The sequence below is a fragment of the Geospiza fortis genome, unplaced genomic scaffold (genome assembly GCF_000277835.1).
Source record: "Geospiza fortis unplaced genomic scaffold, GeoFor_1.0 scaffold231, whole genome shotgun sequence".
NCBI lineage: Eukaryota > Metazoa > Chordata > Aves > Passeriformes > Thraupidae > Geospiza > Geospiza fortis.
In genome coordinates, this window is record NW_005054351.1 from 3,525,498 (window position 1) to 3,542,809 (window position 17,312).

At 38.8% G+C, this 17,312-nt stretch overlaps 1 protein-coding gene across 2 annotated transcripts in view; it reads left to right on the forward strand.

The window, feature by feature from the left end:
- Positions 1–17,312, forward strand: part of RBMS3 (RNA binding motif single stranded interacting protein 3) — a 692,310-nt gene that overhangs the window by 542,617 nt on the left and 132,381 nt on the right. The window contains exons 9-11 of one of the 2 annotated variants that reach the window (XM_031058909.1): positions 5,717–5,874; positions 15,914–15,993; positions 16,847–16,859. In XM_031058909.1, coding sequence (XP_030914769.1) covers positions 5,717–5,874; positions 15,914–15,993; positions 16,847–16,859 — 251 coding nt within the window. The remainder of the gene's footprint in view (positions 1–5,716; positions 5,875–15,913; positions 15,994–16,846; positions 16,860–17,312) is intronic. The other variant, XM_005423389.2, reaches the window with a different exon arrangement.

The window sequence follows — 17,312 nt, forward strand, 5'->3', positions numbered from 1 at the left end:
ACTGCGTAAGGAGCTCTAGCTTCAGCTCACACAAGAAGGAATTGTTCTTTCAGCTTTTCACGCACTGCTTCCAAAGATTATCTCAAGATGGGAGGGAAAATCCCATCTGAACGTTGTCCTTCCTTTCAAAAGTGTCTGGGAGGGCCCAGCAAAGCAAACAGAAAACTTGGAGTTGTAGCACACGCCCCACTAGGGTTGGGTTTGGTTTTGTTTCTTCTTTTTTTTGTTTGAAATGCTGTTGGTGTAGTGTACTTCAAACCCTCTGCGTTATAAACTTCTTTTGCTTCCTTGGCACAGGCCTTGGGAGCCGAGTGACTGGCCCAGTTCTTGCTTAAAGGCAGTAACAAAATTTCTGGCTGTTTCCCCAGTACAACTGCTCCTGACTGCTGAACTCCAGAGCCTTGCAGCAGGATGCCTGCTCTGCTGACCACTGGAGTTGGTCTGAGCCAATCAAAAACATGGGCTTGACCTACTGCTGGTTTGCAGTATTCACAATTTTAAATCTTCAAATTTTAAGATTAGATTTTTTTTTTCAAATTGGAATTAAAGAAAAATAAATTAATCTTCACAATTTTAAGCCTTTCTAGGTGTGGTTTTGACCACTTTGAGAGCGTCTATCATACACATCCCAAGCCAGAATATGCATACAGCTAAAGCCCCTGGAATACAAGGGCCAGAAGAGCTGAGGTATTATGCTCTTACAATGATGGTGAAACATTCTGCAGTGGGAGCAAAGGGAGTTGCAAAAAGCCATGCACTTCTCTGGAGAGGAGCTTAAATTGACTTAATTTCTTTTTTCTTGTTGTTGTTGGCTCATTCTCTGGCACTCAGTGTACCCACACAGACTGGCACACACCAGGGTCCCAGAATGAGCTTAGCCTAAGGTGTGAGGCTGTGCCAGGATTTCCTAGGGTTGGGACTGACTGGATGAGTTTATCCCTGCTTCTTTGGGGCTGCAGTGCAAGTGCAAACTGTATGTGGAAAATTCTTGGGCTGTCAAATGGGAGATCTTGGCTATAATGAATGTCTGTGAGGACAGCCAGGAGCAGGCTTTTGACTGTGCCTTGAGACTGCACCTGCAAGTTTGCATGGTTCTTCTGCAGTTGGCACACACAGCAGGCTGCACAGTTGCTTCACCACTCTCTTCATGAAGCAGCGACTTGGCCTGGTGTTGTACTCATTATTTATCCTTGTTTGGCACAGGGCCTGGGAAAGGCAGAGGAAATGTCCTGCCACACTGCAGAGAGCCTGCAGAAACCCCCTGCTCCTGTGAGCCTCCATGACAGTGATCAGCTGCAGTGGCTGGCCCTGGTCCCCCTGGGGAGGCCCTTCTCACTCATGGGGGATTAGATCCAAGGGATGGGTGTGCTTTGGGATGGCTGCATCAACTGGTGTCTCACTCCCCCATGGTGCAGGGCCAACATGGTGTCTTTTGTGTGGTCCAGAGGGATAAATTTCTCCACTGCAAGGGTGGTCAAGGATTGGAACAGGCTGCCCAGGGAGGTGGTAGAATCACTGTCCCTGGAAGTTTTTAAGAAACATGTAGAGGTGGTGCTTAGAGACATGGTTTTGTGGTAGACCTGGCAGTGTTAGGTTACTGATTGGACTTGATCATGGAGATCTCTTCCAACCTCAGTGATTCTAAGATTCAGTAAACTCGCTAGCAAAGCCCAGGCTCTCCTTGGCTGCTGGCCCCACAGCACTGGCTCCAAGGCTCCAGCTGTGGGGCATCCAAGTCACAGTGCTGTTGGAATTGTTTGTGGTGAGCGTGTGGCTTTTTGCCACCCCTCCTTTTGGTTCCCTCTATTGGGGTCATAGGATGAAGATGCAGTTCTGAAGTGACCTTCAGTATCAAACAGAAGACTTTCAGCTCTCTCACTGATGACTGGTCATTTTGGGACTGGAGACAATAATAAATAAGATTTTAGTGGCCCAAGATGGGAAGTAGCATGTTTTTAATGTCTAGCGAAAAGTCTTAGAGAGAATTAAATGAACCACAGGGAGCCTGATCCAGACACTAACAGCGCCATCAGTCCTGAAACCCTGGGAGCTGTCCCTTCACTGAAGGCAGAAACTGAGCTGTCAGCTGTTAGGATTATGAAAGGCAAGTAGTTCATGGGGTGCTCAAGTTCATGGTTCTGGTTAGGCTTATCTTGTCAACAAACAGGCACATTTTGAACAGCAGGACACTTACCTTTGACAGTGAAAAGCTCAGCAGTGTCATGGGGATAGGGAAAAGAATATCTCACACAGGAGCTTGGGGAATCTGGGATGGATAGGCTTGGGCAAAATGAGAGGTGTATGTTAGGACCCCCACACTGAACATCAGAGATCTCTGCAAAACTGAGAAAGATCACAAGGAGCCTCAGTGCCAGAGGATGGGAGTGGGACCAAGCTTGAGAAATAGGGACTCATGAGGGTAGGTGGCAGTGGGGTCTGGCTGCACAGCGACAGGGCAGCTGGGTTCCACATCACCCCTGTAAAGCCTTCTCTGCTCCTGGCTGCATTACTGTGAAGGCATTTCATCTTGTTTCAGTTGGTTGTGTGATATATGGCTTCTGTGGGTGGATAATTCTCTCTAAAGGAAAGGGGTATTTCTCTAAATGCTATATTTGTATAGTAAGGAAAAATAATGTGAATTTTTTCATTTCTCAGAAAACACTGTTGTGTTGCAGAGGTAGCATGAGTGGCCTCATCTGTCTCTCTCTGTTTGCAGTATTTATTTATCACATTGATAAAAGATAGACTTGGCAAATCCCTGTGAAAGAGTGACAATGGTCTGGTAGTCTTTCATTCATCCTCAGAGTGTAGCTAGCTTTCCATGGATATTTAAAACAACAATATTTAATCTCTAGCACAGTTAAAAGGCTTATGTGTTCCTGGTTCAGAAGTGAAACACATTGGCAACAGTTCTTATTTATTTTATTTGTATGACCCAGCTTGAAAACTGAGTAGTCAAAGGAGGAGTTCTCATTTTAATGTGCTGTTCGACTCAGTTGCTTCAGTGAAAGCAGAGGTTGTCGTGAAGTTACTGATGCATAACTCCACTTTCCTACATTAGTCTGGCTACAGGGATTTCATCAGCATATTTTTTTCTAAATATTAGCAAGAGATGTTAGTCCTTGAGCATTGATTGGTGGATTGATCAAAGCCCTTAACCAATCAATAGGTAGAGGTTTGCATAATAATGGGATTATTTCTGAAGAACTGAGTCAATTGGAATTGCAAAACTAAAACTTTCTGCTTCAATTTGCTTTTGAATGCCTCTGCTTTACCTGCCTCTATTGCTCACCCTTTCAAAGTACTTAGTAACAATGAAGATGTTTCCAAATTCCTGTTTATTTTTTTTTTTTTTTGTATGGTTTTGGGGTGTGGAGGGTGGATAAGGGGGGAAGTACCAATAAAACTTACATAGTTTGCATACAGAAAAGGTGAAAAATATAAACAAAAAAAAAGAGACAGAGAAAGAAAATTATTTGCATTCTTGTCTCCCTGCTTTTCCCAAAGCAAAAAGTGTGATCTGAAGCTCATATTCCTTTTCTTTTCTTGTCTACCTTCCCTCCAGGACCGTTTGCATGATTTTCCTTCCATTGTTGGTACTGTAGCAGTTCTGACCTCTCACTAGCATCTTTTGGTTACTGGAGAGGAACTAGCTTTTGGATGTGTATAAATGTAAATTGATGTGAGAGGAAGGAAGATGACTGCAGAGAAAGATAACTGGAAAGGGAAATAAGGTTTTTCTATATTTGAGGTTTGTAACTTCAGTTGAATTTGCAGTAAGTTCAGTGTTCACGTGTATGGTGCTTCTCTCCTCTCTTCTGCCCCTTACTTTAAGATATGGTAATAACTGGGTATATTTTTATGGACAGCAGCTTGAAAACATGCCTGCTTTGGTCTTTTATTTCTGTTTTGTAAAACAGTGAAGAATTCATCATGCACAGTAATGTGTTGTTTCGTGAGGTAGTGAGTCTGGAGATGCAAAGCTAGAATGCAGTGGTCATTAGCCACTACATCCAAAGACAAGCATCCATAGCCCTGAGATCAGAATCCACATTAAACAGCACGACAGTATTACATGCTTCCTGATTTTGGACCTTTTGGGGTCTCTATTTACAGTTTTTTTGTCTCATCCAAAAGGGTTAAAATTTCCCTAGAGAAAGAAGTAAGTAAGAGAAGCTAAAAACTTTTTTCAGCTTCTGATACTGGTATTTAGCTACCTTAGATTTGCCTTAGTCATTCTTGTCTCTGCAAAGATGGTGCGTGTGAATCACAGCTTGAAGCAATTTCTCTTTCTAATATTGAGGCCTTGAATGTAAAAGGCAGTGATGAAGCAGATATCTTGGTTCTGTCCTGTCTTCATACATCTTCTTGAAACAGAATGCATGATTGTATTTGACAAGGCACATCCTCACTGATTTTAATGGAGTGAAATTTGAAACTAGTTTAGTTAAACCAGGGCAGATGGTTGCAGGACTGTGTGTAATTTCATAACAGTGCAAGGTTGCAGTGCTGCTGCAAGGTTATTAATCTGATCTTAGGGCAACTCAGCAAAAAAGGGATATTGCTGTTGTCAATTCAGTGTTGAACAGGTACAAATTAATTCTGCCTATTAAAATGTGTAATACAAAAAAATAAAAACTCTGTCTCAGAGAACTTTCTCAGAGAAGGTATTGTCTGGATTACTACACAGTATAATGATTGCATTTTATATTTTTGGTTATTTAACATTAGCTACAATTATGTAGTAATGCCTGATCCCAGTCAGGCTTGTGCTGGCAGGTGATCAGATATTATGTAAAGCTTGTATCAATAGAAATGGACTGAGCCATGAAAATTTGCAAGGGCATAACTAAATTGATTTAATGCAATCAAGACCTGGTTGTCTGTAGACAAGGGTTTTTTTATTGCTTCAATACAGTTATTTTACATATGGCATCTGTGTCTCTTTCATGTTTCTATGCAGGAGTTCAAGCAAGCAAGAATAGGAGTGGGAGCAGTTACCAAAATGGAAAGTTTAGCCTAAAGAGCTGAAGTAGAACAAGAAAGCTGCTTTCAAATTTGTTTTTTCAATTATTCATGCTACAGGCTTTGATTTATATGATGTTTTCATTTAGTCTCAGAATTAAACATGTGACCTATCTCACCCAGGACCATAGGTTGAACTGCAGAACTCCCCTTTCCTCCCCCTGGCCCAGTTAGATCTTGTTGCTTATTACTAAGGAAGACATTTTTGATGGGGAAAGAACAGGAGAAGATACTATGAAAAGTATTCTGTTTTCAACCAACCTTTTTCATGATGAACAGGCTGAGTGGGAAGTGTTCAGGCTGGAGAGCACATCTGCTTAAAATATATGTTGATTTTTTTTCTTTATTTATGTTAACATTAGCACATTTGGAGAAATCACGTTTTCTTCTCAATCTCTTTGCTAAATTAGGACACAAATCCAAGAACACTTGTTCATGAGAGTAATTTTCTGTGAATGAGTAGTGTCACTGAGTTCAATAAGAGCAATCACACGCAGAATTAAGCGCATGCATGAGAGTTTGCAGAAATTTGGCAAATATGTTGCTGTCATGAAAAGATTACCCAGCTTTTCTTCTAATGCAGCTATGAATTCTTGGCTTGATCCTATTTTGAGCAGCCCTTCTTGTACGAGTCATAAACTATTCTACTGTGTTAAACCTAACTGAGGATATTTCTCCTATTTTGTTGCAGCAACAAGAGCAAGATCCCACAAATCTATACATCTCAAATTTACCTGTGTCCATGGATGAGCAGGAACTGGAGAATATGCTGAAACCCTTTGGACATGTCATTTCCACCAGAATATTAAGAGATGCTAATGGAGTCAGCAGAGGAGTCGGCTTTGCCAGGTGAAACCTTTGCTCATACTTTTCATGCACATTTTTTCGCCTTTGGTCCTTTGCAGTTTCTGTCTGTTCTGTAGCTCCGAAGTCTCACAGCTATGGAAGATGCAGAGTGGCACATTTATCAGGTTGTATCCATTCTTTCCACCAGGAAATGCCTGTGTAGAAGGATGTTCATGTCATTGCTCTAAAAACTGGTTCATTCTGTGTAGGTATATGTAAATAAAAATGGCTGGGAATAGTGAGTTATTAGTTCAGGATCAAGCTTGGGTAATAATAAATGTCCTACAGCAAAAAAAGCACACACTTGGTAAAGAAACCAAGGCCTGTGCTGAGGAGATCCTGGGGTGAACTTATTGCAGCCTTTAGTACCTGAAGGGGTCCTGTAAGAAATCTGGAGAGAGACTAGACAGTCTTTAAGGTCCCTTCCAATCCAAACCATTCTATGAAACTGTTTAAATATTTGATAAAGATTTTGCAACAGGGGAAAGTAAACTTAGCAGCTGGAAGAGCAAAGGGTAGGAACTGTGACTGAAGAAACGTGTCTTCCTTGAAAGCTGCAGCTTCCTTGAACTGCAGCTATGAAAAGAGCTTAAGGAGAAATATTTGCATAGAAAAAGCCCTGATGGAGTAGTCAGACATTTTAGACAGAATGGGCAACATATTATTACCATGTATTTCATTGTTAGTACAGATAGACAAGGCTCCATATTTACTCTCAGGGAGTATTTACATAGATTCTCTTCATCTTGAAACATTCTCCAATCAAATAGTTTTCTTTTCAAAAGCCAAGAAATAGAGTGCTATATATAGAAAGGTATTGAAAAAACAAATAAGAAGAGAAATCTGCAATTCTGCTGCATCTCAGTCTTCTGCTTCAAACGAAAAGGGAAAAAAAATCCCAGATCATTGTTTCTACAGAATATTCATAACACTGTGCTTTGTAAGGGAGGCAAAATAACTTCATCTTGCAAATTTCTCTGAAATCCATCATATCGTGGTATATCATGGCACTTCTCTTAGTGCCATAATACCACTGAGTGAAATGAGGTACTGTGTGATAAAACATTAGCTTTCAAGAAAAGTGACATTGTAGTGTTACCTCAGCCCTTGATGTGAAAAGTCATCATGCACAAAAACTGTTTAGATAATATTGTCTGAATTCAATGAGAAAAGGCAAAACATTTATGCTGAAAGATGGCACACTGCATTCTTGCAAATTATGACATGATTTTTTTCTAGCTCACTAAATATAAATTAGTTTAAGTCATGGATAAACTCGCATTTTTTGAAAATTGACTTTCTTTGTGAAAATGTATTTAATTATGGAACATATTTCAGGGATCTTTAATGATCTAACGTGTAGGTTGTGTAATTCACCATGTCAGTAACAGTGGGGTAAAACCTTCACTCCATCAAAGTATACAGCAGATCTCCCACTGATTTGAGTGAGGCTAAAGTTAATCCAGGAATTTAGAACCATAGTTGAATGCTGACTCCTGTCTTTGCAGAATTATCAATACAGTATTTAATTACATGACCAGCTGATTTTCTTTTTGTAAAGAAGTGCTATATGGTATGTAAAGAAGCGCTATCTGGTATTTTTTTCCTGTATGTCAAACCAAACAGGTTGTTAATTTGTTTAGCTTTGTTTGTATTCATGAAGGCTTCATTCTAGTGTACCTATGGCATGGGCACCAAGGCAGTATAGGTAGGGGGTGGAAGCTGGATTTCCAGTCCAAGTAAGATTTTAGAAGTTCAAATCAGCAGCTCAGGTGAGGATCCTGGCTATTCTGATTGGGACCTTATATCAAAGCATATCTTGCCTGCCTGTGGAATATACAATGATGCTTAGCATAGCTCTAAACAGAGCCACAGAAGCACCAGAGAAAAAATTAAATTTGCACATGCTGAAATGATGCGGCATCCAGCAATTTTGAAATATGATGTTTCAAAGTTATTAATTACATTTTATGATGATTAAAAGTCACTTTCTGAGTCTGCTCAATCATGGAAATAGTCAATCTCAAAATAAGTATATTCATTCAAAAAGCAATGAGAAGTAACGACTGAAGGTAGGCAGCTATTGTCAGATTTTTCTTCTAAATGGGTATGACTAGCAGCTTTATAGTACTGCAGGTGACTACTCAATCATTTATAACCTGGAGAACTTCAAATGTTCTTGGATCAAAATTGTCTTAGTTATGTCTGGTGACATTAACAGCCTCCTTTAGAGAACGTGTGCACAAGACTAGCTCTGAGTGAAAGTCAAGCCATGAAACAATTTCCTCTCTTTTGCATCCTTCAAAAGCAACTGAACAGATTTTCCTGAATCTTTCCAGAGCATTTCACTGTGGCCTGAGCCAGCTATGCCTGGGTACACCCCAGGGGAGATTCTTGGGAGGAGAGTTATGAGCAAGGGGCCAGAGAAGGGAAACTTTAGACTTCGACTGTGGCTTCATAAAAGCCAATCCATGCTATAAACTCTACACATCTGCCTCTGCCTCACCCCTGGCCCATGCTTTTTACTTCCAGGCCATTTTACCTGCCTTCAGACTCTCCTTGGGAGCTGGTATTCCACAGGGCTCACATATAATTTTCAAGTTGATATTTTATGAGTTTGGCAAACAACATTAGTAGTGTTGTTGATGGTATGAGTAAAAAGCAGATCAGAGATTGTAAGAAGGTCTTTGGGGGAGGCTGGAGAATTACTGGGTAGGAGAAAGTATTGAGAGCATGGAGGGAAATATTGATCTTCATCCCAAAGAAGTGTTGCCACTTAAAAAGAGGAGCTGTATGTGCTAGAAGACCTGGATTTCCACAGAGGATGAATTCCAGATGTTAAGGTGCGAAAAGATATAGGAATGACAAAATCACAGTGGAGGCAAAACAGTGGTGCTGTTTTGCTAGGAGGAATATTTAGAGAGAGATTTCTGAGGATCAGTGATGTTGCTACTTTGGAGACAGAAGTGTCAGGAGCACCAGGGGATAAAGGACATTCAGGCAGTTTAGGGATGCATTTGTGAAGAGGAAAAGTGCTTTGTTCTTCTTTATTCATGGGTTTAATTGAAGGTGCTTGAAAAGGTGCTATAATTTAGCTTGAATAAATCCATTATCTGGGGTGGTAGTACAGGCTTAGATATTATAAGGATCATTCCTATTTTCAGTCAGAAGAACGATCTGTCACATCCTGCATCTTACCCAGGAAATTGCTTTATAATTTAATATCTCAGGTGAAACTGAGATATTAAAGTGATTTCCAAACTGATTTGGAAATCCCAAACATGCTGTCCAAAGACTTTGTGTGATATCTGTAAAATATGTCTGTGGTGATACATTTCCATTGAAAGGCCTCCCTGGAAAAGCCTCAGAGCAACACTGCAGGGTGGTGGGGAGGTCTGTGTGGGGATGTATCTCTGAGACCTTCACATTTCCATCTGCTGTTGTAACCTGGAAAAATTTTGCTGGACTTCGTACATCCCTAAGAAAATTGACAGGCATGAAGCTGCACTTTCAGGGAGAAGCAAACTCTAGGGAAGGACAGATAGATCAGTATCCCTAGACAAAAATCAATGGGACTCCATAAGATGAAAATGAATATGCAGCTCTGAAAGGTGATGAGGGAGGAAGCTGGAAAATTGGGAGCCATCAGGTAATTTGGCTGAGCAATTTGCATAATCCAAGCCTGAGGTACTGTGAGTTTAATTGAAGAACTTCTAGGGCTTTGAAAAAGGGAGCAAGGAGATACTGGTGTATACCTTGGGGAGGGACTTAACTGGTACCAGTGAATCAATGAAATAAAAATTGCTTTTTATAACCCCACAATAAAATCCCATTCAAGTATTATTTAAGTATCTTCCCTAAAGAGATAGTATTGTTAATAATACCATACACAGGTTTGTCACACTCAGCTGAACAGCAGAACAAGCATTTTATAGGTCCTTTTAAATGATAAAGTGCAAAGAAAGAGTTAGAAACCACTAACTTTTTTATTTTGTTTGCTGTCTTGTAACTTAAAACGACCTTGCAAGATTCCTCCCACAAGCGACATTTTACAACGAAGTCATAAGCTTCTGAAGACAGAAATTTATGATGGAAATGCTGACAGTCAGACAGTCAAGTATTGCACTGCTGGCAGGCACCAGTATAATACTTAACCTGAGACTGTGAAGACAGTAGCATAAATCAGCCTAGGTCTAGGTGGAAATGGCTGTGTGCTCGTACTGTTCTTTTCCAGTAACATGAGAAAATCTGTACAACACAAATGGTCATAAAAGAATGTTATGATGCTGTTCCCAGCAAATGATCAAAGTCAAGAGATTCTCAATTAGCTGTCACTTCAGCTAAGGTACGCATCAGGGAGATGCTTCCATCCCTTTGTGACCTAGCTGGGGGTCTGTAGTGAGGCATTTAAACACTCTTGGGAGTTTGGGCTTCATCCTCATCTTTTCCCTACCTTATTCTTCTGGAAAAGCTTCTAATGGGTTGCTTTTCTTTGCTTTTTCTATCTTTTTTACTAAACTTATCTCCCGCTTGTCCCCATTTTACATGTCTTAAATTTAGTCTTTGGAAACAATATTCAACTCGGCAACTAAAAGGGAGCAACAGAAACTAGGAAACGAGATTTTGAGCCATCACAGGATCATTATTCTATTTATAGAAGCTCTGCATGGATTTCAGTAGAAATGGTTATGCTCCAGTTTCCACTGAAGTAAAACTAGAGAGATGAGCCTTTAATTTCTATGGTTTTGGTTTGTTTTTTTTTCCTTAAAGGAGGCTGTGCATCTTTCAGAAGTTTTCAGGATAATGTATATGTAATGAAATTATTTCTTCTGACCCAAAAAGGTTTCTCTATGGAGAGCACTCCATAGAGAAACCTCTTGGGGTCAGAAGACCACTCCATAGAGAAACCTCTTTGGGTCTCTAGAGTTTTTTATCTCTAAAAAAAGATACTGTAGTGCAGAGACACTCAGGCAGCTCACCTTGGCACAATGGGCAATGCTGCAAGGTACAGAATGAACCACATCTCAAGAGGAAAAGAGTGGTTTCTGTAGATTTTTTATATTTATCTGAGAAAGTAAACAACCTCCTGTTGTTCAAGCAGACAGTTGAAGAATATACAGGCAAGACATGTTGGGAAAAGATATAATTTGTGAGCCATGAGGAGAACTTGTCAAAATGAATGTCTTCTTAGGCTGTGAGTGGCAAAGGGAATAGCTTTTTTCCAACCTAAAATGGATTCAAACCAAAAAGCACAAACATCTTGAAGCAATCTCTTACCAACTGAAAAGTTGGGGAGATAAGATACCTAAATCTGTTACAGGGAAGGAGGAAATCTGGTTGCAGCCACATCAGGGTCTTAGAATGCCTACAATTAAATTAGCAAAATAAATGAAAAAACTAGCGAATTTGTTTCCATGGAAGGATGAAAAACATAGGAAACCTCATGATAATCAAAACTATCTTGTAGCTTTAGAGTATTTGAGACCTGAAGATCATTTTGCCTCACATCTTTTATATCCTTGGCAGTTGCAATACTACCCGTTACCTAATATTGAGATAATGCTCACGTCTTACTAAAATAAGACTCTCAGAAATTGTTCTAAGATATCAACCAGAATAAAAGGACCACCAATTTTCTATCTAATGTTTGCCAGTGGATCATCTTCCTTGCAGTTAAGTGTTTCTGCCTAATTTCTCTTTTCAATTTATCTGGTTCTTGCCACAACTTTCTCAGGAAGAGTAAAGAAGTCCTTACTCCCTGGTTTATTCTCCCCACAAAGGTACTTATGTGCTATCAGACTGCCCCACTAGTCATCTTCTTGATGTGCTAAAGAAATTCAGTTCTCTGCTGTATATTCTAACTATGGCCTCCATTCTTTGGGCTCCCCTCACTGTAGAATCCAGTTGCTTCCTACCTGCTTTTATCTTTGCAAAATGCCTTAAATAGTAAGGAAACATTGTTCTTGGAGATTTATTATTCCCACTCTTCTAAATGTAAACAATATTATTGTGTTGATCATAACATAAATGTGCTGGTAACAATTTAATCTTTAAATATTTACTCTGGATATTAAAAAATAGTCCTGATTCTCATTTCTATTATTATTATTATTATTATTATTATTATTATTATTATTAAGCAAAGTGACTATAGGATATATGTAAACCAATCCCACACTTTTCCACTAAGTGGTAATTACATGGTACTGAATATTTCTCAGGTAATAATTATGTAATTACCATGGTATTCCTTGTATAAAAAATTGTATTAAGTTGTTTCTCGACAATGCATCAATCTTTATAATAAGCATGTGTAGAGCTTTAGGTAGGCAGTTAAAATAATTTTTATTTTCTCTCCTTTCTCTCTCTTCTCTTCTCTTCTCTTCTCTTCTCTTCTCTTCTCTTCTCTTCTCTTCTCTTCTCTTCTCTTCTCTTCTCTTCTCTTCTCTTCTCTTCTCTTCTCTTCTCTTCTCTTCTCTTCTCTTCTCTTCTCTTCTCTTCTCTTCTCTTCTCTTCTCTTCTCTTCTCTTCTCTTCTCTTCTCTTCTCTTCTCTTCTCTTCTCTTCTCTTCTCTTCTCTTCTCTTCTCTTCTCTTCTCTTCTCTTCTCTTCTCTTCTCTTCTCTTCTCTTCTCTTCTCTTCTCTTCTCTTCTCTTCTCTTCTCTTCTCTTCTCTATTTTTATAATATAATAATAGAATATAAACATAATAAATATTTAATAGCAAGATCTGAACACCAAATTATTTGGTTATGATGTTTGTTTAAGCATCCACTGTTTAAGTTTGTTTGAATTTTCTTTTATTTTTTATATTGAAGTATCTTTAGTTTACAAAATATAGTTAGAAAAAAATCATAAAAGCATTCTTCAGATTAAAAAAAATTTACTTCTTTTCAAATTGGACAGAATATAGACAGTCTCATTACTTATTTTGTATTTGGAATCCCTACAACTTAGTTTCCAGAATTGGGAGATATATAGACACAGGTAAAAATAAATTATCATAGTTTTATTAGTTCTTTTGGGTTTATATAATTATCCATACCTTTTAAAAAATTATAAAAGCCTATGGCTTTGATAATTATTTTTTCCTGCAGTGCACTCCTGGTTCAAAATAATATTTAGATGCATTATGATTATCTCCAAATTTCATTGAAAGATGAATTATTATTTTATATCCTCTTAGGATAAACACCAAAAATATACAATTGAAAGGAATTTGAAAGTGGTACTTCACAAATTATCTAATCAGACCAAATTTCTATTATCATGTGAAGCTGTTTTCCTTTCCTTTCCAGCAAGTGTTGAATATCTATACTTTTTAGCAGAAAGTTTTGAAGCATCGAGGACCTTTCTATTTTATCCAGAATATTATATTTTGTCATTTTTTTGTTCTATCAATTATGAAAGGAATGCCAATATTAAAAAATGTATTAAATTAAAAAATGTAGTTAAGTGTGTTTTTCTCCCATGTTTACCTGTGCTTAGCTGACATTCTTTCACAGAAAACCTTTTAACATGTAACAATTCCATTAGTGATATTTTTATTAAATACCAGTCTCAAGCAACACTTTGAAACATTGCTAGCTCGTATAAGAAGAATAATTCAAAGCACGTTCTACAATAGAGAAGTGCTGCAGCTTTCTGAAGGAAAAGTAGGAGGAATTTATTAATGTGGACCTAAAGAAAGTGTATTTTTGGGACCTCTGCCCAGATACAGCTCGTCTTTATGGATAAAACAAGAAGAGGAGTAATGTGTGAATCTCTGTGTGTGCATAGATTCAACTTGTGTAGATGCCATAGACATTGACACATAAAAAACCACATAAGTGGATTATATTGGTCAGAATTTTGACTGAACTAAACCCAGAGTCTTGTTAAGGCAAGAATCAGAATTTTGCTGATATATCTGGTTGCCCTGTTCCCCTAATTTTTCCCAGTCAATCAGTGAGCTAATCATCCTGAAGAACTCAATTTGAAAGGTTTCTTTCTAAGCAGAGGGGTGTTGTGGACAATTATAATTCATGTTTTGGTGGCCCTGGGGTGGATGCTTTCCTGATGACTGCGTGGCTGCCTGGCCAGCCTCTGCCTGGCCAGGGGGAAAGGCCACCCCCACAGGCAGAATTTGCAGAAAGCACACGAGGGCTCAGGTGGGGTGCGCAAAGGATGGATGCAGTTGTTACTCAGCAACACATCTGAGGGGAGCATGTATAGAGGGCTTTGTCTATTGTGCTGCCTTTTCAGGCTGAGTCGATAATGCCAGTGTCGGTTTCAAGCGAAGCGTGTGCCAGATTACAGATAGCCAGCAATGGCATTTGAGAGCCGTTAATTGTGAAACTTGAGAGGAAAATGTGCACATTCTTTTTCAGAGTGCTATTCGAATTATGGGCTTTTTATCCCAGAACACTGTGGGTTTCACTTTTATTCTCTTCCCACATAAAACGCATGAAGTGCACTGAGTCTCTTTCATTTGGCAGCTTATATATTGCATTCTTTGCAGGGATTGCTTTGGCTTGTTAAAATGTACCCCATATATTAAAATGAAATTGTCACTGCTGTGTGGTGCAACATAACATGGTTTGACACCAAGTGCCTGCAGCTACAGAAAACAGACTTTTATTGCATTTATTCTTTCAGAGACAAGAGTCTCTAAAGGCTTAGCGCAGACATTCGCTTAGTTAAGTCTGAATGAAGCCAAAGCGAACAGTCTAAGTCACTGTCTTTGTGCTTGTAGAAGTAGCCCAGCCCACATGATACACAGTGATACAACCTGGAAGGGGAAAGTTTTAATTTCATCTGAAACAATTGGACAGTAGACTGATTTGCTCAAAAAAATAAATGGGAAGGCAGGATTTTTAGGGCTTTTTTTTTGGTTTTGTTGTTTTGGTTTTTTTTTTTTGTTTGTTTTCTTTGTGGTATGGTGTGGTTTTTTGGACTCAGAATTGTACCCTGGGTGACAAACTGCTGCTGTATGTGAACCACTCCTTCCCCAAACTGTGTGACAGGAAGGGTAGTGGATAAATTCATTCTAAAACGATCTAGACTGGTGAGAAGTAAGCAATATATATGTCAGCAGAGTTATTTTGTGGAGAATACCTGGAGGTACATACTGGTGCATTGAAGGAGCATTGAACATGGTTTTTAAACACAACTTTTCTAGGAAATTACTAGCTTTCCATTTCTCTCTTTCCTCTTTTCAAAGTTTCTAAACCCCCTCTGTAGCAAAGTTAACTCTTTTTCTGGACTTATACGGAGTTAATTTAGAAGATCTGAAGCAATAGTGAGTTTCCAGATGTGGTATAACCATGGTTTGAGATTTGACTAGTAACTTTGTATTCTTAACAATTGTTCAAAAATTCATTTACCAATTCACTGTTAATACTTTAATGTCTCAATGCTGAAAGTTATCCTGAACTCATAGAAGATGAACAGTAAGGCATTTCCTCAGCTGGTGTTACACATAAATTACTTTCTTCACCCAGAACTTGGCTTTATGTTGTAATAGTCATATGTGCATTGTCTTTGGTTTTACTATAAAGCCTGTCTTTGCAGGTTGTTTTCTTAACATTGTAATCCTTAATAATTGTTGTTTAATCCTCCATGTTCTTCTCCAAATCCTACAATTCATTTCTTTAAGCCATTTAAAGTTATTTTGGGTGCACAAGGAGTCTAGAAACGTGTCCATTGCTTTTCCAAGCAGCACGTGAGAGCATAAAGATGTCCTTGTTCAGGGTGATGCCCTGGAGCCAGAAGGGGACTGTTCATTGACAGGGCTGTGCCTCAAACACAGCTGGGAGCGCAGCTGCAGGCAGGGAGGGTGGCAGATCCTCCTCAGGAACCACACTCTGTCCTAATGGGCTCAACCAGTTTCTCTGCAAAAATCAGCAACAACAGCTTTGGAGGTTTCTCTCAGCATCTGTGCTTGTCCTTTTTTTCTCCTTCTGCTTTTTGGTTTGGGTTTTTTTTTTGCTGACTGAGTGCTCCCATAACAGTCTAGTAACACATATTGCCTCTACCCATATCCCACTCTCTTCTCTTTTCCAGAATGGAGTCTACAGAAAAATGTGAAGTAGTAATTCAACATTTTAATGGCAAATATCTGAAAACCCCACCCGGTCTACCAGGTAAGTCTAGCCATCATTGTGAAATTTAAAATTCACTGAAGAGTTTAGAATAAGAAATACTGGAATTTATCTTGAGAGTGGCTTAAATTACTGCCCCTGCTAAGAGGGCATATAACCTCCCTGGATGAATCCTATCTTTTATGACCCATAGCAACTTTTTCTTACCCTGGTTTGTATGTTTTAAGCGTTTGTGCCTGCCAGCAGCAAATTTAGGAACATAAAATTCATGTTGTCTTGCTGTGGTTTTTTCCTTTTGAATGTTGTTTTCTTGGGGTTTTTTTTTTCAGGTTTTGGTTGGTTGGTTGGTTGGTTGATTTTGTTTGGTTTTATTTCCCAGTTAGTATAGCAGCCACATAACTAAATGCCAATGTTTTTCTAACAAACTAGGAATATAACTTATATAAAAGCTTGATTATCAATCCATTATTGATTATAGCTTTATTATTGATTATTAAATATCCAGGATTTCAGGTTCTAGCAGCTGTATATTCATCACAGTTTCTACTTAGTATTGCTAGCTACTGTTACCTGTATTAACAGCAGTAGCTGTTAATACTGAGGATATTTCAAATATTAAGTTATTTTTTCTTGCCATAACTTTATGAAGTCCTGACACTTTCTCACAATACCCTCAGAACACATTCACTGGTGTGTCCATGCCACATTGAAAGTTAAGTTCCAGCTATTATTTTGCTTTTCAATTCTTTAGCTATCAACCATGCATTCATCAGCCGTGCAAAGTTTAGTGATGGGTTGCTTGATACTTACTGCTTGACAAGACCTCTCCAAGGCTGCAAATTTTCAAGGATTTCTCCTGAAGGGCTGCATTAAATGAGCAGGAAATGCGTGCAAGAATTGTGTCTTAAGTTATCTCCACCTTTTTTTTTTCCCCTAGCTTCCTTTAAACTATTTCCTTTTTTAGTTACTTTCATTAAATTTCTTCTTATTCATTGCCTGGTTCTTTATGCAGAAGACGTACTGAATACTCTAATTAAAAGAAAGCCATCTGCACAGCTACAGTGTACAGTAATTGAGTGCTGCAATGTACATATAAATTTTAGTCAGATCACCTTCATGAAAGAAGATAAAGCTTTTAGTACAAGCTGCAAGACTCCATATTAAGACCGCTTTTTCAAAAGTAGTCACTGACTATTTTTCTCAGCACTAGCTAGTGAATTACACCACCAACTTTGTCAAGTACAACAAACTTGGGCTGCGTAGAACAATGGGCTGAGCAGCAAAGGCAGAGAACTTTAACCTTTGCCTTGCCTTTCTGTATGCACACTTTGAGTCCCAGCAGTAATCTGTTTAATATCATA